General features: G+C 42.6%; 1 protein-coding gene across 4 annotated transcripts in view; it reads right to left on the reverse strand.

Annotated features, from left to right (window-relative positions):
• The window catches only part of LOC141139297 (adhesion G protein-coupled receptor F5-like), a 343,899-nt gene that overhangs the window by 181,143 nt on the left and 136,005 nt on the right, over nt 1–26,751 (reverse strand). For all 4 annotated transcript variants that reach the window (XM_073625269.1, XM_073625266.1, XM_073625268.1 and 1 more), the window contains exons 7-8: nt 20,542–20,745; nt 4,451–4,603 (exon numbers count right to left, since the gene is read on the reverse strand). In XM_073625269.1, coding sequence (XP_073481370.1) covers nt 4,451–4,603; nt 20,542–20,745 — 357 coding nt within the window. The remainder of the gene's footprint in view (nt 1–4,450; nt 4,604–20,541; nt 20,746–26,751) is intronic.

Genomic DNA, 26,751 nt, shown 5'->3' on the forward strand with positions numbered 1-26,751 from the left:
TGGCAGAATTGACTTTTTGGAATGTTTTTTAAACCAACGAGGATGATGGCAACTATTGAAGTGCAGATAGGAATTCCCAGAAGTGGGTTTGCAATAATTTTTTGCATGGATGCGACCAGTATCATGAAATAGATCAAGGTCTAAGAATGCTAGATGTGTTTTATCGTGAACAGATGTAAAGGATAGGCCCATGTTGTTATTATTACAATGGGAAACAAAAGATTCAATATCATCGGTATTACCGTCCCAGATAATAATGATGTCATCAATATAACGACCGTAAAATATAATTTTGGCTATGAAAGGGTTATTTGCCCATATGTATCGCGTTTCCCAAAGACCCATAGTTAAGTTGGCATATGAAGGTGCAAAATTGGTGCCCATGGCAGTGCCATGGGTTTGAAGGTAGTAATGGTCTTCAAATATGAAATAATTGTGAGTCAGGCAGAAGAATGTGGCATCTAGAATGAATTTAACTTGGTTTGGATGAATAGATGGGTCTTCTGACAGAAAGTATTGTATGGCCTGCATGCCGACATTATGGGGGATGGATGTGTATAATGATTGGACATCCAGTGAGAGCCAGATGTAGTTGGGCTCCCATTGGTATGGACCTAATAATTCAAGCAGGTGTATTCTATCTTTGATATGGGATTGTAAATTGGAAACAAAAGGTTGTAGAAAAAGGTCTACATACTGGGAAAAACCACTAGTAATACTGTTCATAGAGGCAACTATGGTTCTGCCAGGGGGGTTGGTAGTGCTTTTATGTACTTTTGGTAAATGATAGAAATACGGAGTTTGATGATATTTTTTAACCAAGAATGAAGCTTCGTTTTTGGTAATTACATTATCTTTGGTGGCTTGGTTAACTAAAATTGTAGCATCAATAGTGAAACTAGGTAGGGGGTCCTCTTGCAATTTTGTATAGGTTTGTGAGTCTCCGAGTAGTCTAATGGCCTCTTTGATGTAGTCTACCCGGTTTTGCAACACAATGCTACCGCCCTTATCTGCTGATTTAATGATAACATTCTCATTGGTTTTCAATAAATTGAGGGCTAATCTTTCTGGGTATGTTAAATTGTGATTTTTATAGGGGTTGTGTTGTTGGCACATCATCAATAATTCAGAGTATACCATGCGGTAAAATGTTTCAAGGCATGGGCCTTTAGATTGTGTGGGATAAAAATTAGACAGGGGACGAAAATTGGTGTGTTTAACTGCAGGAGAACAATTTAGATGTTGGGTATATAAAAGGGCATCTGATTCAGGATTATCAGGGTTAAGGAGCGGTCCAGTTCCTTCGTGATAAAATTCTTCTAATATATCCAAGGCTATTTTTTCGTCTAGGATGTTGCTATAGGCTGAAGAGGGGGAGGTTGTGTCAATTGAAATGATAGATGCATCTTTAGCTGCTTTTATATTATAAAATCTTTTGAGGGTAAGGTCTCGGATAAACTTGTTAAATCTTTGAACAACTGGAAGGCGTTAGGCAAATTAGTTGGTGCGAAAGTTAGTCCTCGTGTGAGTAAGATAGTTTCCTGCGTGTGTGTGAAGATAAGTTGAAAATCTTCACCGTAGGCGTTGTTTTCTGCTGTGTGGGCTTGGGTTTATGTTTTCCTCCTCATCCCCTACAACCTCTTCGGTGTATTTTCTTTTTGACGGCCTGGTGGGGAAGAGGCTGGGCCATAAAAAAGAGACCGCAGGTAGTGCTGCGTCTGAAGTAAGTTGAGCACCAGTTACAGTGGAATAGTCAATGGTGCCCCTGGAGCTGGAAGTGGATGGAATAGTGGAATTGCTGGAGGTAGGGTTATGAGATGTATGTGACATACTCGTATGGAAATTTGGGATAGTCTGGTGTGAGGTAGATGGGGAGACTGTACTATTTGATTCTAGTGTGGTAGATGTATTTCTTGTAGGGTGGTTATGGCTGGTATTACTATTCTGTTTAGTAACTGGAACTTTGCGGGTGTCAGTAGTATTAGATACTCCACTGATGCCTGTGGTGGTGTTATTCCTTCTGGATACACTACTTGCATCTATAGTAGTGGTATTGTTCTGGTTGTTATTGGAGGGTCTAGGTCTATTGATGGTGGGTTGTTCCTGATGATTAGAGGTAATAGTGACCACCCAGGGGTCAATATGCAATAATGAGGGTATACTGTTCTCGTTTTTGCGTTTCCACGTAAAAACTTTATTATGATTATAATCATCTATATCTCTTTTGAATTTCCTTAGTTTGGTACAAATGAGGATGTCCTCTTGATGTTTGGTGTTTTGTTTGAGGGTGTTGAGCCATCTGTCAGGAAGTGTATTGGTGAGCGTTAAAATATCGTCAGAGAGGATTTGTACTAAATGTACTGCTGCGTCATATTTAATAGTTCTCTGTTCGATAATACTGATCCACTTTTGTGTACAGAATTCAGCAATCGAAAGCCATTCCTTTTCGCGTGGTTGGTCTAGAAATGAACAGTCCTTTAATATGCGTAGGCCTCGGGGTGAAATATGCGTGGAATGGTATTTTTCTAAAAAGTACCTATCCCACCATTGTGTATTGGCAGAGGTGCATGCCCGTTCAAACCTTTTGAATAATATACATAGATCATTATATTTGGGATGAATACATTTGTTGGTGGGTGTAAATAGTGTGCTTGGAAGCACTGGGTACAAAGTGTCCAATATAGAGTATTTTAAGGTTTCTATTTCCTTCAAGAGTTCCATGATATGCAGACAAAAAAACAAAAACAAACAGGGATTGATAGTGAGAAAGGAAGATTAGTGGAGAGGGGGGAAGGGAAGGGTTTGGGCTGATGAGGAAGCAGAGGGAGGGGGTCAAATGGTAGGGAAAGGAGCACACAAGACACAGTCACTGTTCAATCAGTTGTACTGTCCATGGGTCTCCTTGATGATAGCAAGGTAAATCCTGTTAGTCTATGAAGAAAGAACCTTGATATAACGGTGATGTCGACCAAGCTTGTTCCAGCCTAAGCAGCAGCCAAGAAGCTTCAACACGGCTACATATTTATTTATTATTTATTCATTGTTAATTCAACATTAGACTTACGACCTTATTTGCATGTGTACAAACGCCCGGCCGCCTTTGTAACACGTACACATAGATGCCTGGCTGCCCCGGTAACACATGTGTTTATACGCCTGGCCGCCCTTGTAACACGGCTGTAGATTTATTCATTGTCAACTCAACATTAGACTTACGACCCTATTTGCATGTGTACAAACGCCCGGCCGCCTTTATAAACACATTCATATAGACACCCGGCCGACCATGTAACACACCTGTATATTAATTCAATGTCAACTTTATGTTTGTATATTTATTTATTTATTATTGTTAATTTAACCACTGCCATCTGTGCCCTGTACCCCTGTGTCAAATTCCTTCAGGACTTCATTGTATATAGCACTGACGTTAATAATCCATTTTGCGAGTGCACGGTCGTCTTGGCCGTCCTCATAATACATCTGTCACTTCCCTTTATCATTGTGTATTTAGTATCTGCCCACACTCCTCCCCTTGCTCCTCCCCCTCACCATTTATAAGCCAGCTTGAGGAGTGTGGGCGTAGGTCTGACGAAGGAGCCGCACATGCTCCGAAACGCGTTACCACCCCCTTCTCTACACTGACACCATCAGCTTTGTGTGTCCCGCAGTGAATACAGGCTTCCCTGCTGCCTCCTCTTTCCAACACCCATGAGAACGCTTTACAGCTGCTGGATGGCTCTACACTGCTCTCTACCACCGTGCTGAGGATGGACACATGCCACAGATGAGGACTCCTGATTTTATCATGTCTTTTCACACTCAACAATCTTGTAAGTGCTTTTAGCCCTTTGTGCACTCTATTAAATTTTACATACTGCACTTAGAGACGCCTTTCTTTTCCTTTTTTGCATGCTCACTTCTGACAGCTGACAAAAAATAAATAAAAAAATCCAGGCAGCCTGACAAGTTTATCTTAACATTGGAGATAACTATAAACAAAGTAATATTTTGTTCTTGGATCAAAGGGAAGAACTTCGGTCTGTAGATGAGGTCAGTCTAACCACTTAAAGACTAAACCGTTTTCTGACACTTGTTGCTTACAAGTTCAAAAAGGTCTTTTGCTAGAAAATTACTTATAACCCCCAAACATTTTATATATATATATATATATATATTTAGCAGAGACCCTAGAGAATAAAATGATGGTTGTTGCAATATTTTATGTCACATTGTATTTGTGCAGCGGTCTTTCAAACGTAATTTTTTGGGAAAAAATACACTTTAATAAATTTTAAAAAAACTAAACAGTAAAGTTAGCCCAATTTTTTTTTTTTTCTTTGTATAATGTGAAAGATGATGTTACACAGGGAGACTCGTGATCTTTATCCTAAGCAAACTAGCGAACTATAAGCTCTACATACATTTATAGAAATACAAAATGTCATACCTCTTTGTATGTAGTTCACCTTTATTATCTCTGAAGAGGTTGCGCCTTCATTCCGGGTAAAATTACAGATGTAATTGACGGTAGGGGAGGAACAAGAGCTAATGCTGGGGGTCAGAGTGTATATGCTGCAACTTCCTTCGCTTGTCACGGTCCCTGCAATTTGTGTTGAGAACAGAATTATATCATGTTTATACATAAGTTACATTTTATTACACACTTTTCATAAAAAGACATCCAGAAGAAATCCATTTAGAATTAACTACAGGGAAATTTACAACAAAAGTTGGTCTAAAGCCAACAGCAGCGGCAGCACTATGGTATTTCCCTGTCCAAAAACCTGTCTGTAAGAAAGCAGTTGATGGGTCCACCCAAAACAATATCTATATAGTACATAGTGTATAGTGGATGCCACCAGACTTAGTCACTGGCTGCCATTTTTAAGCTATTAGAACTGTAGCAGATCAAGCCTTTGCCACGCTACAACAGTGACAGAACATGAAGCCCAAGATGGAAGCCTCATAACTCCCACTGGAAAATGTAAAATGACAGTAAGCCCTCATTCACACCGGGCTGATTTGATATACGATTTGACACCACAACGTCTGAATCGGTGCGACGACAACTTTGCGATGCCGCACCGATTCCCAAAAGTAGTTCCTGCAAAACTTTTGGCAACTTCGGCTAAACTCGCACGATTTCAAACTCGCATTCAGTGTGAACCTAGGCTCAAAATGGAAAATCCAGATGCAGACTCAGCTTCTCCTGCTCTCCCATGGTGGCCTCCATTGGACTCCCCCAGACCCAATGGACAGAAAGGAGGTGGAGTTGGATTCCTTCTATCCCTGCAAAGAACTTTCCAAGTCCTTCCTATCCCTCCCTCTCTATCCCTCTCTTCTTTCGAGATGCACTGTATTTGTCTGTTTTCTCCCATTTCTGAGGACTGCAGCAATTTTTCGGCCTCCTGGACTGGTATCGCGCTTTTTTTTTTGCTGCCTGGCTACCCTACTTTCTCTCCTCTGAAATACCCACTATCATTCTTAGTGACTTCAACATTCCTGTCAATTAGGGATGGGCTGTCCGAGTCAAACATGAGTTCGACTCGAACATCGGCCGTTCTCTTGTTCGCTGAATTTTGAACATTATGGGTCGTTTGCGCCAAATTCGAGTGGTGCGTCACGGCCCATAATGCACTGCGTCGTCGCAGTGCATTGCTGGCTGATGATTGGCCAAGCATGCACTATGACCCGCATGCTTTGGCCAATCATAGCGCCGTCAGTGAAGAGAGCCATAATTGGCCACAGGCAGGGTGCTTGTGGCCAATTATTGCTCAGGGGGTTAAGTACACGCCCCACAATATATAAGGCCGCCCACACGTTGGCCTCGTGTAGTGTGTTGGTAGCGTTTGTTCAGAGAGAGACAGAGAGAGTGTAATTTAATTTAGTTTGAGCAGGCAGGCAATTCCTGGTGTACTGTTGCTAATATACTTCAGCCAGGCAGATGACTCACTGAGCTGCAGTGCATTTAATATAAATATATTTATACACACACACACACACAGGCTTGTATATATATAATCTAGCCATGCCTATACCTGACTAGGCCATTGTCTGAGTGCGTGTTCAAAGACACTTTCAGCCAGGCAGGTGACTCACTGACCTGCAGTTCATAAAATATATATCCACTGCATTGTATTCCAGCCAAGCCTATACCTGACTGTAGGCCATTCCTTGAGCACATGTTCAAAGACATTTTCAGCCAGGCAGGTGACTCACTGAGCTGCAGTTCATTTAATAAATATATGGGCAGCACAGTGGTGTAGTGGGTAGCACTCTCGCGTAGCAGTAAAAAAGGGTCACTGGTTCAAATCCCAACCACAACACTACCTGCCTGGAGTTTGCATGTTCTCCCTGTGCCTGCGTGGGTTTCCTCCGGGTACTCCGGTTTCCTTCCACACTCCAAAGACATGCTGGTAGGTTAATTGGCTTCGGTTCAAAAATTGGCGACCTTGGATTGTGGGCTCCTTGAGGGTAGGGACCAATGTGGGTGTACGATGTATGTGTGGAGTGCTGCGTGAATTGATAGCGCTATGTGAGTACCTTAAATAAATAGGGATGATTGTAGATACGCACCCACACTCACTCAGGTTGAACTGGATGGACTGGTGTCTTTATTCAACCTTTGTAACTATATATACAGGCTTGTGTATGTGTGTGTGTGTGTATATATATATATATATTCTAGCCAAGCCTATACCTGACTAGGCCATTTCCTGAGTGCGTGTTCAAAGCCACTTTCAGCCAGGCAGGTGACTCACTGAGCTGCAGTTCATTTAATAAATATATATACAGGCTTGTATATAGATATATCTATCTAGATAGAGATATTATACATATATATATATATATATATATATATATATATATATATATATATATATATATAGTTTAGCCAAGCCTATACCTGAATGTAGGCCATTGTCTGAGTGCGTGTTCAAAGACACTTTCAGCCAGGCAGGTGACTCACTGAGCTGCAATTCATAAAATATATATTCACTGCATTGTAGTCCAGCCAAGCCTATACCTTACTGTAGGCCATTCCTGGTGTACTGTTTTTAGTAAACTTCAGGCGTTGTTTTGCTAATCTAATTGTACAGTATGTCTGGAAGGCCACCAAGGAGAGGCAGACGCTCACAGGCCACTAAAAGAGGACAAGCAGCAAACAGTGCTGGTCGTGGACACGGTGCATCCTCAGCACGTGGCCGTGGGGCACGCTTGTCCTTTTTTTTTCAGCAGCTGGCCGTGTTGAGCCACAACATGCAGAAGAGTTGGTAGAGTGGATGACCAAGCCGTCCTCATCCTCCTCATCCTCTGTCACCCAGGCTCAGGGTACTTTGTCTGCCAATGCAGCTGCCAAAGCGGCCTCTTCCATCGGCTCAATGTCATCAGTCACTCCTTCCCTAGCCCCACTATCATGCCCTGAGGAGTCCCCTGAACTGTTCGACCACAGTGTAGGATACATGCTGCAGGAGGATGCGCAGTCTTTTGAAGGCTTTGATGATGGTACCCAGGTTGAGGATGAAGGCAGTAACGTGAGCCCAGAGAGAAGAGGGGGTGCCCAAGAAGGACAAGAAACTGGCAGTCATGTTCCCCTAGCTGCAGCATACTGCCAGGTTTGTTCCAGTGGCGAGGAGGGAGGGGATGATGAGGTCACTGACTCTACGTGGGTGCCTGATAGAAGAGAGGAGGAGGAGGAGGAGGCACATCTCCAATGAGGCAGGATGCCCTCCAGAGGCCAGGTTAAGGCAGCCAACCGACTGCATAACACCGCAGAGCTCTGCGGCTCTGCACGTTTTTCCAAAAGTTCTTTGGTGTGGGCCTTTTTTGAAACGTGTGCAGCAGATCGCACTGTTGCTGTTTGCAGCATATGTCTGAAGCGTACCAAGCGTGGTCAACAGCAGACGCTTGGGCACCACATGCTTGACCAGACATATGTCGAGCTCTCGTGCAGTCCGTTGGCAACAGTACTTAAAAGACCCACACCAAAGAACAAGGCAGACCTCTCCTTGCTCCTCATCAGCTGGGATCTCCAACCCCACTATACCTTCAGTCCTCTCAGAAACCAGCACTGAAAGGAATGAAGGTGTAGAATTAGGTGTGCCAAGTACTTGCGGCAATCTGCTAATATGCTCCTCTTCTTCTTCCTCTATGGCCTCTTCCTGTGCAGATTTGTCCTCAGAACCAGCAGTGCTCCGTAGGTGTCCTAGATGCTATGCAAGCACTCAGGCAAAAAGATGCCATGCGGTGCTTGAGTTGGTTTAGGGGACAGGAGCCATACTGGGGCAGAGATTCTGTCAGCTCTGCAGGGGCAGGCTCCAAGGTGGTTGACGCCACGCCAGCTTCAGCCAGGGATGGTGGTTTGCGACAATGGCACCAACCTCCTCTCCGCCCTCCGACAGGGACACTTCACCCATGTGCCCTGTTTGGCTCACATCCTTAATTTGGTGGTGCAGCGGTTCTTGTGCAGGTACCCGGGCTTACAGGATATCCTGAGGCAGGTCAGGAAAGTCTGTGGGCATTTCTGCCGGTCATATAATGCCAGTGCTCGGCTGGCTGACCTTCAAAAGGGATGCAACCTGCCCAAGAACTGCCTCATCTATGACATGCCCACCAGGAGGAACTCAACGTTGGCAATGCTGCAGTGGCTGCACACGTAGTCATGCAGCAGAGGGCCATCAACGAGTACCTGTGCGAGCATGGCACCAGGACAGGGTCAGGGGAGCTTGGCTTTTTTTCACCACGCCAGTGGCTCATGATCAAGGATGCATGCAGTTTCCTGTCACCATTTGAGGAGGCCACGAGGATGGTGAGCAGTGACAATGCATGCATCAGTGATACTGTCCCTCTTGTCTACCTGTTGGAGCATACGCTGCGTGGAATAATGGACAGGGCACTTGAGGCAGAACAGAGGGAGGAAGAGGAGGACTTCCTTACCTCTCAAGGCCCTGTTATCCAGACAGTATTCCTGCGGGCCCGCGGATCTACAGGAAGAGGAGGAGGATGAGGATTATGTCAGTATGGAGGTGGAGCCTAGCACTCAGCAGCAGTGTTCAATGGATTGTTTACAGTCCCCAGAAACCCATGGACTTGTATGTGGCTGGGAGGAGGTGGCTGGGGATCAGGTCGTCCTTACTGACCCAGAGGACTTGGGATCGAATGCCTCAGCAAACCTACGCTGCATGGCCTCCCTGATCCTGCAAAGCCTGCGAAAGGACCCTCGGATTCGTGTGATCAAGGAGAGGGATCACTACTTGCTGGCAACCCTTCTTGATCCTCATTACAAGGGTAAGGTTGCAGAACTTATCCAGCCATCGCAGAGGGAGCAGAGGATGAAACATCTTCGGGAGACCTTGCAGAAAGGTTTGTGCAACGCATTTCTAGAGCCTGGGAGGGTACAAATTGCTGGTCCTGGACAACATGTTGCTGAGGCTTCTATCAGTCACAGAAGGAGCGGTGGAGAAGGTGTCTGACCGACGCGTTCAGAGAATTTTTTTTAGTCCGCAGCCCCAGGGTATGATCGGTTCTAACAACCATTGCCAGCGTCTGTTGTACATGGTGCAGGAATATCTAGGGGCAAGATAAGACTTGGAGACCTTTCCAACCGAAAATCCACTGGGTTACTGGGTCTTGAGGATGGATCACTGGCCAGAGCTTGCACAGTTTTCAATTGAGCTACTGGCCTGTCCTGCACCCAGCGTTCTTTAAGAACGCACATTCAGTGCCGCTGGAGGCTTTGTAACCGATCACAGAGTGCGCCTGTCCACCGACTTGGTTGATCGGCTCACGTTCATAAAAATGAATCAGTCTTGGATCACCAGCTACCAAGCACCTGATGCTGATGTAACCAAATAATTTTTTTTATGAATGTGAGATCCCTTGAAGACTGCCTATACTGATTCTGACTGACTATCCTGTTATGCCGAGTGACTATCCTATTCCTCCTCAATGTTCATGTTGATAGCTTCTAAGAACATTTTTGGTTCTGGGCACCAGCACCTAAAGCCCAATTTTTCTGCCCCTGTTTAACAGGGGCACATAATTACAATTTTTGCTGTAATATTTTGCAGCAGGGCTCGTTCCTGCACTCAATTAAAGTATCTGTGAGGGGCTGCAGTGTTGTGGCACCAGTGCCTAAAGCCCAATTTTTCTGACCCTGTTCAACAGAGGCATGTAATTACAATTCTTAATATAATATTTCACAGCAAGGCCCGTTCCAGCACCCAGCAAAAGTAACTGTGAGGGCTTACAGTGTTCTGGTACCACCAACACCTAAGGCCCAATTTTCTGCAGAGTATATAGGGCAGCCCCCACTTTCAAACATCCGACTTACAAACGACTCCTACTTACAAATGGAGGGAGACAACAGGAAGTGAGAGGAAATCTACCCCTAGGAAGGGAAATTCTCTCCTGTAAGAGTTAATATGGGAAAAAGGTGTCTCCTCCACTGATCTATCACCAATCCTTTAGAAAAAATGTGTCTGCGCTAGATAAAAATTATCATTTCAGTAATAAATACAAAAATAAATAAATGCGTAAAAAAGTGTTATAGCTAACCAATAATAGAAAAAACAAATCAAAAATAACCCTAAGTACATAAACTTGTAAAGTGCTCAGTGCTATATCAAACATGCAATATAAGTGCTCACTCAGGAAAATAAAATATCAGAAAATTCAATATAAGTGCTCAATCAAGAAATTGAATAAAATATAAAAGAAAAGAAAATATCTTCTTGTGAATCTAATAAAGTCCAAGACAATGTGCATCCAGAGATAAAAAAGTGCCCAAAAACATCGTCCATATTCAGTGAAGTTCACACATCTTTCCTTCTGAAGGTGTACCACCATAAAACGTGCTAAAGTGTCTTCCAGCGTTCCCCACAGGCATATATGCTCACCTTCTTGCGTGTGACACAGTGAATTACACTCTGTCAAAACAAGCTTTGGAGACACTCCTGTGCTCTAGTGGAAACTGCTGTGTAGACCTCCAATGCTCTCAATCAAGATTAAATATGCAAAAAGAAAAGAGACTCCATAGTGCAACATTGCATAATGTAATAAAACGTTTTATTAAGAAAAGACTATCTCCCCTTGCGGGGGTACTCACATACTGTGGGTGCGTTAGTGCACCATCCTACATAGATTAAAAATGGCCGATCTCATGGTATGGCGTGCGGTGCGGTGTATCATTCGAACTCTCCCTCTCTCTCTCTGCTGACAGCTCCGTCCAGGCCCTTCCCCTACGCGTGTTCGGCACCGGGATCACGTGCCTTCATCAGGGGGAGATGAAGAGCACAGGAGTGTCTCCAAAGCTTGTTTTGACAGAGTGTAATTCACTGTGTCACACGCAAGAAGGTGAGCATATATGCCTGTGGGGAACGCTGGAAGACACTTTAGCACGTTTTATGGTGGTACACCTTCAGAAGGAAAGATGTGTGAACTTCACTGAATATGGACGATGTTTTTGGGCACTTTTTTATCTCTGGATGCACATTGTCTTGGACTTTATTAGATTCACAAGAAGATATTTTCTTTTCTTTTATATTTTATTCAATTTCTTGATTGAGCACTTATATTGAATTTTCTGATATTTTATTTTCCTGAGTGAGCACTTATATTGCATGTTTGATATATCACTGAGCACTTTACAAGTTTATGTACTTAGGGTTATTTTTGATTTGTTTTTTCTATTATTGGTTAGCTATAACACTTTTTTACGCATTTATTTATTTTTGTATTTATTACTGAAATGATAATTTTTATCTTACACGATTATGAAACGTGATTGAGTGTTTGCAGCTGGTTGGATATACAAGATTGGTTATACACTATTTTGATACTTTATTGGGCATTTATCCGTAAGTGGCTCGCAAGGTTTGTCTATTATCACCAATCCTTGTTTCCCTTAAAAAATCCAAATTTTCTAAATCCAATTGTCATTGGGACAGAAAGTGAGGTGAAATCTTTTGAACGGGGCACAGACAGCAAAAAAAATGTTACAGGGGCGATGATAACCCTTCCCTTTGTTTTCCAAAAAGTTTTAAAATTGATTTTTTGGCTGGAGCTACACTTACAAAATGTACCTGTTCCAAATTACAAACAAATTATACATAAGAACAAACCTACAGTCCCTGTCTTGTTTGCACTGCCTGTATACTGCTGTTCAGCCTGGGGGCCCAACGCCTTTTCTTTTTGTAATTTGGGTGCGGGGTTCCCCTTAATATCCATACAAGACCCAAAGGGCCTGGTAATGGACTGGGGGGGGGGGGGGTACCCATGCCGTTTGTCTCACTGATTTTCATCCATATTGCCGGGACCCGACATTACATTAAAGCCGCAAGCAGTTTTAACTGACTTATTCCTTTAAAAATGTAATTTTGTGCAGGGACTGTTCTAAGCACGGGATACACACGCCACTTTAGAGGCATACTATAGACACCCCCCAAGTACGATATTTAAGGGAATATTTCACTTTTATTTTTTCACTTCAAGCATCATTAAAATCACTGCTCCCGAAAAAACGGCCATTTTTAAAACTTTCTTTTGCATTGATACATGTCCCCTGGGGTAGGACCCGGGTCCCCAAACCCTTTTTAGGACAATAACTTGCATATTAGCCTTTAAAATTCACACTTTTGATTTCTCACGTTCGAGTCCCATAGACTTTAACGGTGTTCAAATGTTCGCGCAAACTCGGTTTGTTCGCATGTTCTGGATGCAAACCGAACCGGGGGGTGTTTGGCCCATCCCTACTGTCAATGTTAACAGTCCAACTACAGCTCACTTTCTCAACTTAACCTCATCTTTTGAGCTAACCCAATGGACACATACAGTACTTCCACTGACTCCAATGGTAATACCCTTGACCTTGTATTCTCTCATCTGTGCAATCCTGGCAACCTCACCAACACCCCCCTTTCCTCTCTCTGATCACAAACTTGTCTGTTTTACTGTATCTTTGCCTCCAACCACCCATACCTCCAAGCAGCAAACAATTACTTGCAGGAGCCATAATCTCTCCCCTGTCCTGACCACCTCTGTCTACAACAGTTCATTCATCTCTAGATGCACTTGCTCCGCTAACCACACGCAGAATCAGGCCCCGACCGTTACAACCCCAGCAAACTGACAACACTAGAAATCTCAAGAGACATTGCCGTGCTCTTTAACGACTGTGGTGTAAAATCAAATGCCTGCAAGTCTTCACCCTATATAAATCTGCCCTTCTAAAATACAATTCCTGCCTCCATGCTGCCAAACAAGCCTACTTTGTCTCTCTTATTTATACCTTGTCATCCAGTCCCCATAGGCTCTTCTCAGCCTTTAACTCTCTGCTTCATCCCCCACCCCCTCTACCCACTAACTCACTCACTGCCCAAGAGATTGCCAATCACTTCAAAGAAAAGATTGATGCAATTTGTGAGGACACCTCCACTGTGCGTACATCTTCCCCACTCAACATACCTTGCCTAACAGCACATTCAACACTCTCCTCTTTTGAATTGGCTACCTCTGAAGAGGTTACAAAACTTCTCAGGTGCCCACCTAACCAATTGTCCTTTGGATCCTGTTCCCTCACAACTACTACGGTCACCCTCTTCTTCTATCCTTTGCTCCCTCACTCAATCTCTCCCTCTCTTGTGGCACCTTTCCCTCCCCTCTAAAACATGCACAGATCACTCCCATACTTAAAAAGCTCTCACTGGACCCCACCAACCTGAACAACTTAAGACCCATCTCATTGCTCCCATTCACCTCTAAACTTCTAGAACGCTTAGTCTACAACCGTCTTAGTTCCTACCTCAGTGAAAATAACCTTCTTGACCCCTTACAGTCTGGCTTTCGCTCGCAGCACTCCACGGAAATTGCCTTACTACTCCATACTCCTACTTGACCTTTCTGCAGCCTTTGATATTGTTGACCACCCGCTCCTTCTCAATAAACTACAATCCCTTGGCCTCCAAGATTCTGCTCTATCCTGGATCTCTGCCTATCACAGCGCTCCTTCAGTGTTACCAACAACTCTGTCTCCTCTCCATTGCCCCTTTCTGTGGGGGTCCCCCAAGGCTCTGTTCTTGAACCCCTTCTCTTCTCCATCTACACCTTCTCCCTTGGTCACTTGATAACTACCCACAGCTTCCAATACCACTTATACGCCAATGACACCCAAATCTATCTGTCTACTCCTCATCTCACTCCTTCAGGCTCCTCTCGCATTAATAACTTACTAACTGACATATCAGCATGGATGTCGCACCACTTCCTTAACCACTTAAGGACCAAGCCTCTTTCTGAGATTTGGTGTTTACAAGGTAAAAACATTTTTTTTTTTGCTAGAAAATTACTTAGAACCTCCAAACATTATATATTTTTTTTCTCTAACTCTAGAGAATAAAATGGCGGTCGTTGCAATACTTTTTGTCACACCGTATTTGCGCAGCGGTCTTACAAGCGCACTTTTTTGGAGAAAAATCACTTTTTAATTAAAAAATAGGACAACAGTAAAGTTAGCCCAATTTTTTCACATTGTGAAAGATAATGTTACGCCAAGTAAATTGATACCCAGCATGTCACGCTTCAAAGTTGCGCCTGCTCACATGTGTGATTTGAACACAGTTTTCATATGCAGGCACTGCTCACATATGTGTTCGCTTCTGCGCGCAAGCTCATCGGGACAGGGCGCTTTAAAAAAAAAAATTTTTTTTCTCATTTATTTTACTTTTACTTTATTTTGACACTGTTTTTTGAAAAAAAAAATTTGGGTCACTTTTTTTACTATTACAAAGAATGTAAACATCCCTTGTAATAGAAAAAAGCATGACAGGACCTCTTAAATATGAGATCTGGGGTCAAAAGACCTCACATCTCATATTTACACTAAAATGCAATTAAAAAAATAATAATTTAGATCATTTAAAAAAAAAAAAATTGTCACTTTAAGAGCATTGGGCGGAAGTGACGTTTTGACGTCACTTCCGCCCTGCAATGATATGGAGACGGGGGGAGGCCATCTTCCCCTCACTCTGCCGCAGAGACCACTTTTATCTGAAAGCGGACCGCCCGCTCTTGAACAGGATACCGGAGTTATGGTAGCTAGCTGCTACCATAACAACAGTATTCCTCTTCAAAGTAGCGACGTATAACAACGGCGGGCGGTCTGTAAGTGGTTAAACTAAATCTCTCCTAAAACTGAGCTATTAATATTCCTCCCGCCCATGCCCCCCTCCATGACTTTTCCATCAAAATCAACAATGCAACCATCAGTCCCTCCCCTCACGCCAGGGTACTAGGTGTAATCCTAGACTCTGACTTGTCATTTCAGCCTCAAGTCCATTCGTTGTCAAAAGTTTGTAGAATTCACCTCCGTAACATCTCAAAAATTCGCCCCTTTTTAACAAATGAAACCACAAAGCTCCTCATTCACTCCCTTGTTATCTCTCGCTTGACTATTGCAACTCCCTTCTCATTGGCTTGCCTCTCCATAGGCTATCCCCTCTTCAGTCTATCATGAATGCTGCTAACAGACTTATCCACCTTACCAATAGCTCAGTGTCTACCAACCCTCTCCTTCAATCCCTACATTGGCTCCCAATCACCCAGCTGCGAATTAAATTCAAAATACTAAGGCTGGCCATACATTATACAATTTTCTTGTACAACTTTCCTTTAGATTTACCAAAACCATATAATACGAGGTCAAACCTAAACACTCTCTGTTTGTATGCAATCAGACAGACAGGCCCTTATATTACATAGTTGAAGGTAAATCTAAAGAAAATTGAATAAGAAAATTGTATGGTGTATGGCCATCTTAACCACAACATACAAAACCAGTCACAACTCTGCCCCGAGCTACATCACCAATCTTGTCTCCAAATATCACCCAAGTCGTCCTCTCTGCTCTTCTCAAGACCTCCTACACTCTAGCTCTCTCGTCTCCTCCTCCAATGCTCGTCTCCAGGATTTCTCCAGAGCCTCTCTCATCCTCTGGAACTCGCTACCTCAACCTCTCTGGATATTCCCTACCGTTGCTACCTTCAGGCGATCCCTGAAAACTCAGAGAAGCTTATCCCGTCTCCAACTAATCTTTTACCACTTCCATCCGCTCATTCCCCATAGTTACAACCTTTTGTACCAGCTTTTTATTTTATTTTTTTTATTTTTATTTGTCACGTAGAGGGATTGATTTATTCACCAACTGTGCACTGGTTTTAGATTGACTGGAAGGTTAATATTAGCGCAACACATTACTTCTTTTGTACCACCTGCCCCACCCTATTAGATTGTAAGCTCTTCTGAGCAGGGCCCTCTTAATCCTCATATTTTATTGTATTATAACTGTATTGTCTCCCTTTTATATTGTAAAGCGATGCGTAAACTGGCGCTATATAAATCCTGTATTATAATAATAATAATAATAATAATGCAGACAAGCTACAGAAAGTGGAAGCAGTGGGTAACTCAAAAATACTTTATGAGAATAATGACAATGAACGTGTTCTAGCTTAGTGAATAAAGCCCTATATATTAACAAGCAGACGCTTGAAATCAATAGTGAGATCCCGGTCTTATTATTTGCACTGCCCAACTGACTAAAGCCATAACATTGCTATACTAAAATTGGCCACTCATTAAAATTAGAAGAAAAGAGGCAGTGGTCTCAGTGGGGAGCATTGATGGTTTCAAGAAACTATTAGATAAGCACCTGAATGACCTCAACATACAGGGATATACAATGTAATACTGACATATAATCACACACATAGGTTGGACTTGATGGACTTGTGTCTTTTTTCAACCTCACCCACTTTGTAACTATGTAACTAAGGTTCCCAGGCAAAACAGGTTCATCTGGATTTCCGCACTGAGAAAAAAAAAATTCCCCAGCAGGTGGCACTGCAAATGAAACCTATAATTGCAACAACTTATTTCAGTAAGCCCCAAGACCTGTGGGGTAACAAGATGCTCTATTATTACACAGGATTCACAGGTAAATTGGAATTTCAGTTTTAATTAGAAATCCTTAATACCACATTCTGAGTTTATTAGCCCATTAAAATTAAAAAGATGAGGGAACTATTACTTCTTTCATTGGACCTTCATAAGGCCTTTGATAGCTTAAATTGGGACTACTTATTTACCACTCTGGAGGCTTTTGGATTTGGGTCTGCTTTTATTTTATTACTTAAACAACTTTATAGTAACCCGTCGGCCCAGGTTTCCATTTGGGTCATAGATAAGTATTGTTTCCTATGCGACATGGAACGAGACAGGGTTGCCCTCTTTCCCCATTGCTTTTTGCCCTAGCAATTGAACCCCTAGCTGTAGCAATTCAATCTCATCCTAATATACATGGCATATGTTGTGGGCAACAGGAGCATAAATGTTCCTTGTTTGCCAACGACGTCCTCATGTATGTCACAAATACTTAAATTACTTTACTTAATCTATTGACTCTTTTCCATCAATTTTCCCAGATCTCAGGGCTTTCTTTAAAAATGAAAAAAAAACGACAGCCCATAATATTTCTTTACCCCCCCTTCGACAGTCTCGACCTTACGAAACACTTATCATTTTCAATGGGCACAAAGCTCCCTCCCATATTTAGGCATCCAGCTGACACCCTCGATCGATACTCTCTACTGGGTTAACTATCCTCCACTCTTCCTGTTGATTCTGGGAAGATCTTCAACAATGGGCAGACTATCACTTGTGTTGGTTTTGCAGAATCAATTTTATTAAGATGACCTTTCTACCTAGGATACTTTATTATTTTAGTCCTATTACTTTAGGACTGCGGTCCCGAGGGGGTTTTTACAGCGATTACAATCAGACGTTCTTGGTTTTATTTGGAGCAGTAAGAAACCTTGAATGAATTAACTGACATTGTACGTCTCGAAAACCGTCTGGTGGGCTTGGCCTCCCTAATTTACAATCTTATTAGGGATGAGATGAACACCCCCCCGGTTCAGTTCGCAGCAGAACATGCGAACAGTCAAAAAATTTGTTCGAACACGTGAACACCGTTAAAGTCTATGGGACACAAACATGAATAATCAAAAGTACTAATTTTAAAGGCTTATATGCAAGTTATTGTCATAAAAAGTGTTTGGGAACCTGGGTCCTGCCCCAGGGGACATGTATCAAAGCAAAAGAGTTTTAAAAACGGGCGTTTTTTCAGGAGCAGTAATTTTAATAATGCTTAAAGTGAAACAATAAACGTGAAATATTCCTTTAAATTTCGTATGTCTATAGTATGCCTATAAAGTGGCACATGTTTCCCGAGTTTACAACAGCAATACACATAAAAGTCATTGAAAAAAACGGCATGGCATTCCCCCACAGTCCATTACCCTTTGGGTCTGGTATGAATATTAAGGGGAATCCTGAACCAAAATTAAAAAAAAAAAATTGCCTGGGGGTCCCCCCCAAATTTCATACCAGGCCTTCATGTCTGGTATGGATTTTAAGGGGAACCCCACGCCAAAATTTTTTTAAAAAATGGCGTGGGGATCCCCCCAAAAATCAACACCAGACCCTGATCCGAGCACGCAACCTGGCAGGTCGCAGGAAAAGAGGGGGGATGAGAGAGCCCCCTCCTAAACAGTACCAGGCCACATGCCCTCAACATGGGGAGGGTGCTTTGGGGTAGCACCCCAAAGTACCTTGTTCCTATGTTGATGGGGACAAGGGCCTCATCCCCACAACCCTTGCCCATGGTTGTGGGAGTCTGTGGGCGGAGGGGCTTATCGGAATCTGGAAGCCCCCTTTAACAAGGGAACCCCCAGAACCTGGCCTCCCCCCGTGTGAAATGGTAACAGGGTACCCCTACCATTTCACAAAAAAGTGTCAAAATGGTAAAAATGACAAGACACGGTTTGGGACAAGTCCTTTTTTAAAAAAATTAAAATGTCCCACAAAGTTGTCTTCTCTTGCTCCGCCGACGGACCAAAAAAGAAAAAAAAAACGGTCACACGGGTAACGTCCCCGGGTGACCCCACCCCCCTCTGATACACGGGGACATCCCTATGGCTTTCCCGTAGTGTCAGAGGGGAATATAACCGGGTGACCCCGCCCCTCTCTGATGCGTCAGAGGGGGGCAGGGTCACCCGGTGACATCACCGTAGCGTCAGTTTTTTGGGGATATTTATTATAGCAAAAAGTAAAAAATATTGCTTTTTTTCAAAATTGTCGCTCTATTTTTGTTTATAGCGCAATAAATAAAAACCGCAGAGGTGATCAAATACCTCCAAAAGAAAGCTCCATTTGTGGGAAAAAAAGGACGTCAATTTTGTTTGGGAGCCACGTCGCATGACCGCACAATTGTCAGTTAAAGCGATGCAGTGCCAAATCGCAAAAAATGGCCCGGTCATTTGGCAGCCAAATCCTCCAGGGCTGAAGTGGTTAATACAACATTAGTTAAAGCAAATTATAAAACACTTCTACGTTGGTATTTGGTCCCGACTAGAGTCGGAAGGATGCATTCGTCTGCCTCACCCACCTGCTTTAGACATTGTGGCCAGATGGGTACAATGTTTCATGTTTGGCAGCGCCCTATAGTCACTAGATTTTGGATTCAAATATTTAACCTAGTATATTCTGTGATGGGAGTTAATATACGTAGATCCCCAGAACCAGCGCTTTTTTTAAATTTTCCTGATGAGGTCCCCAAAGAAAAAAAAAAAAATCGACAAAACTAATTACATATATGTTTTTGGCAGCTAGAATAACTATCACTAAATATTGGAAGCAGTCGATGGTTCCCCTTGACCACATGAAGAATAAACTTAACTGGATCATGGTTAACGATAGACTTACTTGTATCCTTCGCAATTCTACTAAGAAATTCCATGCGACATGGGATCCATGGATTCGTTATTTATCTACACCCTAAAGCACTTCTGGCCGACCCTCTTCCTTCCTTCTTTCCTCTTCTTCTCTCTCTCTATTTACTTCCTTTTTTTTTTCTTTACTTTCTTAGATTTTTGCTGATTTGGTTCTGGTTGATAACTGTAAGATGCTTTGACAGAACATGTATAATCTATGCTGATATGATACTAGTAGAAATGTACACAGGGGTTCTCCTTCTTTATCCTCTCTTTCCCCTCCCCCTTCCTACCCTTCCCCATTTCCTTAACCCCCTCCCCTTCCTCTGTTCCTTACGCCATATTTCTTTCTCCCTGTGACAGTCATTTCTAATGTTACAAGTTAAAGTAGCTTGATGGGACAAAATGCAAGTGGTCCCTACTTCCTAGTTGATTGGAGATATATTTCTTGACTCTACAGTGAACTACTTAAATTTTTTATGTTATATGGTCATTTTAATTGGCACTCCCACCAAACACATCTTATGTTAAGATTGCTCTGTCTCTTTTTCATAGGTCTTATGTTTATGATCATTTTGAAGGAAAGGCACTCTCTGTGGGTGCTCAATTTTCACCTCTGTTTATGTCATTGTTTATTGATTGTGCCTTAAATAACATTGTTACTTCAATAAAAATATTGAAAAGTAAAATTAAAAAGATGTAGAGACCTTACCTGAAGGGTCAATCGGAGTCCATGCCACATTAAATTTGCCGATGTCAGCACTACAGCATGTCAGGGTAAAGGCAGCGCCATCACAGTACGAGTCCTTTTCAATGACCCCATTCAAATGATAAATCTGTAATGTCTTAATTGTGCTGATGGTTATGGTTTGATTTTGTGGTGTTCCACTAGACGTAAGAGAGCAAGTGTAACTACCTATAGAAAGAGGAAGTTCCAAAATGTTTATATGTACCAGGAAACAGAGGATAATACAAAGAGCTGAGTACAGTGGAACCTACAGTGGATTGCGAGTAATGCGGTTTACGAGCGTTTCACAATACAAGCATTTTTAAGAAAAATCCTGACTCGCGTTGTCTCGTAAGATGAGCAGGATTCAAGCCGCTGGGGTGTGCAGTACCACATTTGGCCAGAAGTGCGGGGGCGCCGGTGAGGCTCAGAGTTGCTCGGAGATGCTGAGAAACACTACGAATGTCTCCGAGTGTCTCCGGCACCCCCCGTACCTCTGGCCACATGTAGTACTGCATAGACAAGCAGTGGCTGTGGAACAGATTATCTGAGTTTCCATTATTTCCTATGGGGAAACTTACTTTGATATACGAGTGCTTTGGATTAAAAGCATTCTTTTGAAACAAATTATGCTTGTAATCCAAGGTATTACTGTACATCTATGATAAGTGAAGAGGGACAAAGGGGTCCATTTGTAATCCACTCATTTACTGACATCAAGACAAGCAGTGTAAACTTTAATGGCATTCCAGTGTTATTCAAATTTCCGTTGGCCCACCCTTTGCAGCTTTAACAGTTTCAACTCTTCAGGGAAGGCTGTCCACAAGGTTTAAGTGTGTGTCTATGGGAATGTTTGACCATTCTTCCAGAAACGTATTTGTGAAGTCAGGTACTGATGTTGGAGGAGTTGGCCTGGATCGCAGTCTCCGCTCTAATTCATCCCGAAGGTGTTCTATCGGGTTGAGGTCAGGACTCTGTGCAGTCCAGTCAAGTTCCTCCACCCTAAACTCCCTCATCCACACTATGTTGCCAAAAGTATTGGGCCACCCCTCAAAATCATTTCGTGGAGGGGGGATTATGGTGTGGGGTTGTATTTCAGGTGTGGGGCTTGGCCCCTTAGTTCCAGTGAAGGGAACTCTTAAGGTGTCAGCATACAAAGACATTTTGGACAATTTCATGCTCCCAACTTTGTGGGAACAGTTTGGGGGTGGCAAGGTCCATAAAGACATGGATGAGCGAGTTTGGGGTGGAGGAACTTGACCGGCCTGCACAAAGTCCTGACCTCAACCCGATAGAACACCGTTGGGATGAATTAGAGCAGAGACTGAGCTAGGCCTTCTTGTTCAACATCAACCTGACCTGACAAATGTGCTTCTGGAAGAATGGTCAAACATTTCCATAGACACACTCCTAAACCTTGTGGACAGCCCTCCCAGAAGAGTTAAAGCTGTTATAGCTGCAAAGGGTGGGTCAAATTCCTAGTTTATTTTTTTCATCTGGAGGAGGGGAGGAGGGGATTTCTCAGCTAAGCACACTGTCCTGGTTGCAGCATAACCTAAGGGCAGATGGATTCCAGGATGTAAATGCTTCATTAATCATCTACCCTTACTCAAGATGACTGTGGCTATAAATGCTAGGGGGTGTTTTTCAAAGTAATTTCTCAACAAAATAAAGAATGGAAATATGGATGGATAGGGGGGTTTGCTTTGAATATTACAACAAAATACAGTTTTCGGTTTGTGGCACTGAAATACACTTCTGGTCCTCTTTAAAGTATACCTGTCACAAACGTTGGGCAGCTCAAAATAGGCACATAATAAAAAAAAATGCTTAACGTGCACCTACATCTAGACTATGGACATCAAAACATAAATCTATATATTTATACTTCCCCCTATTTACTGTGCCACTTTCTCTTGTTATTTCAATATTTTTTTGAGGTTTTCTACCTTAAAATATAGAGAAGAATGAGGCCACACGACCATCCTTGTTTTTTTCATTTGGCTTTGCACTGACAGTCAGGAAGAGGCAGCACCTCACTGCAGCCACACCCACTTGATAGTGGTTGACCTTTAGCTGATATCATCCCTATACATACATACAACATTGCTAAATGTGAACGGTAAAATACAGTGAACCAGATATTGTGTGTTCCAAGTGTTGTTGTTCAGATTACACTACACAGCATAAGACCCTAGTCTAAGCTACTATACTCTATACTATGAAGGTAAATAGGGAAACACACATTAACCGCTTCAGCCCCGGACCATTTGGCTGGCCAAAGACCAGAGCACTTTTTGTGATTCGGCACTGCGTCGCTTTAACTGACAACTGCGCGGTCGTGTGACGTGGCTCCCAAACAAAATTGATGTCCTTTTTTCCCCACAAATAGAGCTTTCTTTTGGTGGTATTTGATCACCTCTGTGGTTTTTAATTTTTGCGCTATAAACAAAAAAAGAGCGACAATTTTGAAAAAAACTAATTATTTTTTACTTTTTGCTATAATAAATATCCCCAAAATATATATAAAAAAAAATTTTTTTTCCTCAGTTTAGGCCGATACGTATTCTTTGACATATTTTTGGTAAAAAAAAAAAAAACAAAAACACGCAATAAGCGTATATTAATTGTTTGCGCAAAAGTTATAGCATCTACAAAATAGGAGATAGTTTTATGGCATTTTTATTAATAATTTTTTTTATTAGTAATGGCAGCGATCAGCGATTTTTTTATCGTGACTGCAACATTATGGCGGACACGTTGGACAATTTTGACACATTTTTGGGACCATTGGCATTAATACAACGATCAGTGCGATTAAAAATGCATCGATTACTGTAAAAATATTACTGGCAGTGAAGGGGTTAACACTAGGGGGCAGTGAAGGGGTTAATGTGTGTCCTAGGAAGTGTTCTAACTGAAGGGGGATGTGGACTGTGCATGGAAACTAACAGATCCTCTGTTCATACTCTGTATGAACAGAGGATCTGTCAGTTCTCCCCTCAGAGAACCGGAAACTGTGTGTTTACACACACAGATCCTTAGTTCTCCATGTGCTCCGAGCGATCGCAGGAGGGGGGCGAGCGGGGCTTATGCGCGTGCCCTCCTAGTGGCCAAAGGGCGAATCGACGCTGCATAATGTCGTTTTGCCCAGCCATGCCATTCTGCTGCAGTACAAGTGCAGCGGCTGGTCGGCATGTGGTTAATTATCATCAAATACAACAAAAATGCAACAATTCAGTTCTACTGACAGCAAAACAACACTGCATTTACATGTAGCACCCTCCTAGGTAGGTACTAGGATAGTTAGGTAAGTGTTAGTTTGTGTTTTTGATTTAGTTGCCACACTGTAGTCAGCATTACTGTAATTTTGGGTAAGGTAAAAGCATAGTTTGGCTCACTGTACTCAGTGAGTTCTAATTGTTTAGTTAGGTCTGCTCTGTGTGCTCTGCTGCTGCCAGTCTGTCTGATAGCTACCTCTGTATCCAGTTAACTTGAGAAGTTTCTGGATGATAGGTGTGGAGTTATGCAGATGGAAGCATGAATATTGATGCATCCCCAGCCTATCCCAGAAAGGCAGGCTCTGATTTCATGCTAAGGGACTGTATTTATTCTGGGACCACACAAAGCTCAGGGTTTTGTGCCAGATTGGAGGAGGCCTCCCAGGCAAAAGCTGCTGTTGGTGAGGCCTCAGGTGGATAATATGAGGGGAGGAATGTTAAGACCCAGGTGTTAAGAAGAAGCTTACTGAGGGGAGCTCTGCGCCAAAGACCTCTCTAGTATCACTGGAAGGTGTTGCTTGGAAGATTGGAAGGAGGATACCCTCTGTCCTTGGGCATTGTGAGTACAGACACTGAGGGACCCTGTGCTCTAGCTACCCCTCTGGTGCCTTATAGTCAGCTGTGGGCCTGTTAAAGGGGACACTGGCTGGTGTCTTGAAGAGCTTTGTCCAGATAATCTCCTACTTAAAGGGACTCTGCTTATGTGGTTCTAATTACTACTTAAGCCAAAGCCTACTGATTGTTATATGCCTGGACTTCATTATAGCTTGTTTAGAAAGAAATTCCAAGTCCTCAAGTTGTAATAGTTATCTTTGGAGTTTCCCACCACTTCCCTCAACCCTATCTAAGTTCTCAAAAAACAAACAAAAAAAAACAAACACAAAAAATATGTAGAAAATGGGATTTTAAAAGGTACCCCTGATATAGGAAAAGACATTATCTACTGAGAATATATCAAATATTTATTAAAGCAGTTTTACAAAAAAAAAAAATATATACAATAAAATGTGAGAACAGTTTTATATTCACAGTCAAAGGTATACATCCTCAACCTAATATTGACAATGAAAAAAACTGTGGTCACCAAAAGTTAAAAGCATAACCACGTCCACATAATTTCAACATGTTTCGCCCAGAAGGCTTCATCAGGAAAATGGACGAGGCTTTTCAATTATTCAACAACAATATTCACGATAAAAACAACCTTGGATGTTCAAAAGAGAAAGAGAAAAAAAGTAAATACACAGAAAAAAATACATAAAACATTCACATTTATGTAACTTGAAAGCTCTTTAGCTTGTGCAACCATAACTCCACCAAAGCCACCCTCCAGAAACAAAAACAGGAACAAAAACCATCCCACCCCCCCATCCCACTCCCCCCCCCCCCCCAAAAAAAAAAAACACCCAACAACCCCCATCACACAGGCTCACACCCAACCCTCCCCTAATACTCCCACCCAACACAACCACCGCGTCAACTCCATACCTCTGTAATAGAGTTCTGGGGAAGTCGCAGGATACGAGGCGTCAACTGAGAGAAGAGGGGAGGAGGGGTGCCCCCAGAAGTGACTCCCCCCTGTGTAGTCCAGATGGATGCCTGATCACCCGTAGGGAGGGATGTATATTCTCATGGATGAAAATCATCAAAAGCAAAAAGGATGATTACGGTATCTGTAACAGATATCATAGATAATAAAATGTCACACATATTGCAGGTGAAGAGAGAGGTAGACCACAAGACAAACTAGACAGTGGACACCACTCACCAACCCCCCGAAGAGTATTTGTATTGGGAGCTCATGAGGACTGAATGGCACAATATCAATTGTAAAAAAGCTCCTGTGTAGGTGAAGACAAAGCTGCTCCACAGTTTCTGAAAAAGTATATAAAAAAAAAATGCATGTAGCTATATTAAACTTCAATGCGACGAGGAACATATGTACGCTGCAGTTTTAAATCTTCAAGAGCACCTGCTCACCTTGAAAAGATATCACATCATTATATAAGAAGCTACGTCACATTTCTATAGGCGCTGCTGAAGGGGCACCCTAAAGTAGTGGGCCACAAAAAATAGTCACTTCGTATGAAAAAAAAAAAAAAAAATAGATTTGTTTAAAAGGAAATAGAGCACCAAAAAGTTGTGCTTTAGTTTACAATTAGACATATCACAGAGTGTTGAACCGATTAACGGTCAATGTTTAGTTTTACCTGGTGCCGGCGTCCATGTTTGGCATGAGCTCCCTGACTGCTAGCAAGCATCTGAATGTGTGGGGTTTAAATATCCCTCCCCATGGCCCCAGAATGCTGTGCATGTCATCACACTGCACTGGAGCCAAGCGGACGCAAAGGGGAGGTTCCTGGTCCAAGGACTAATGACCCGGAACCGGAAACGACAGACAGGAAGTAAAACTACTTCCTGTGTGCCCAAAACAGCACTAAGACTCCCTTTGGAGACAGTGCTGAGCCAAGAAAAAAAAAAAACTTGGAAAGATGGCTGTGGGATACGGTTATACCGGTATGCCAAGGACTATAAGGAGACCACAAGGCGGGCGCATACCGGGTTGGCAACCCCCAGGAAAGAAAAGCCCAAGGAGGATGTGTGTCCAACCAATATACACCCTTGGGCGTCCATATGGGGATCAAATGGCACTGAACTAGGGGGGGTAAAAACGAGAGAAAATAGAGCCTGGGGAGGGGTAAAAAAAAAAAAAAAAGTAAAGAGGGGTTCCCCAAGGTTTGGGTGTGGTCATGATTGCACATTACAATGATTTGTCTACAACATTGTACCACTAATTTACATCCACATATGAAAAGCTGTATCAATATGCATATCATTGCAGCTGACTCAATATATGTTAGTATCCCTTTTCTAAAAGATGTATTGTTTCTAATAGAGGCAATTCTGGCCTAGA

This window comes from Aquarana catesbeiana, linkage group LG04, assembly GCF_042186555.1.
Source record: "Aquarana catesbeiana isolate 2022-GZ linkage group LG04, ASM4218655v1, whole genome shotgun sequence".
Classification (NCBI taxonomy): domain Eukaryota; kingdom Metazoa; phylum Chordata; class Amphibia; order Anura; family Ranidae; genus Aquarana; species Aquarana catesbeiana.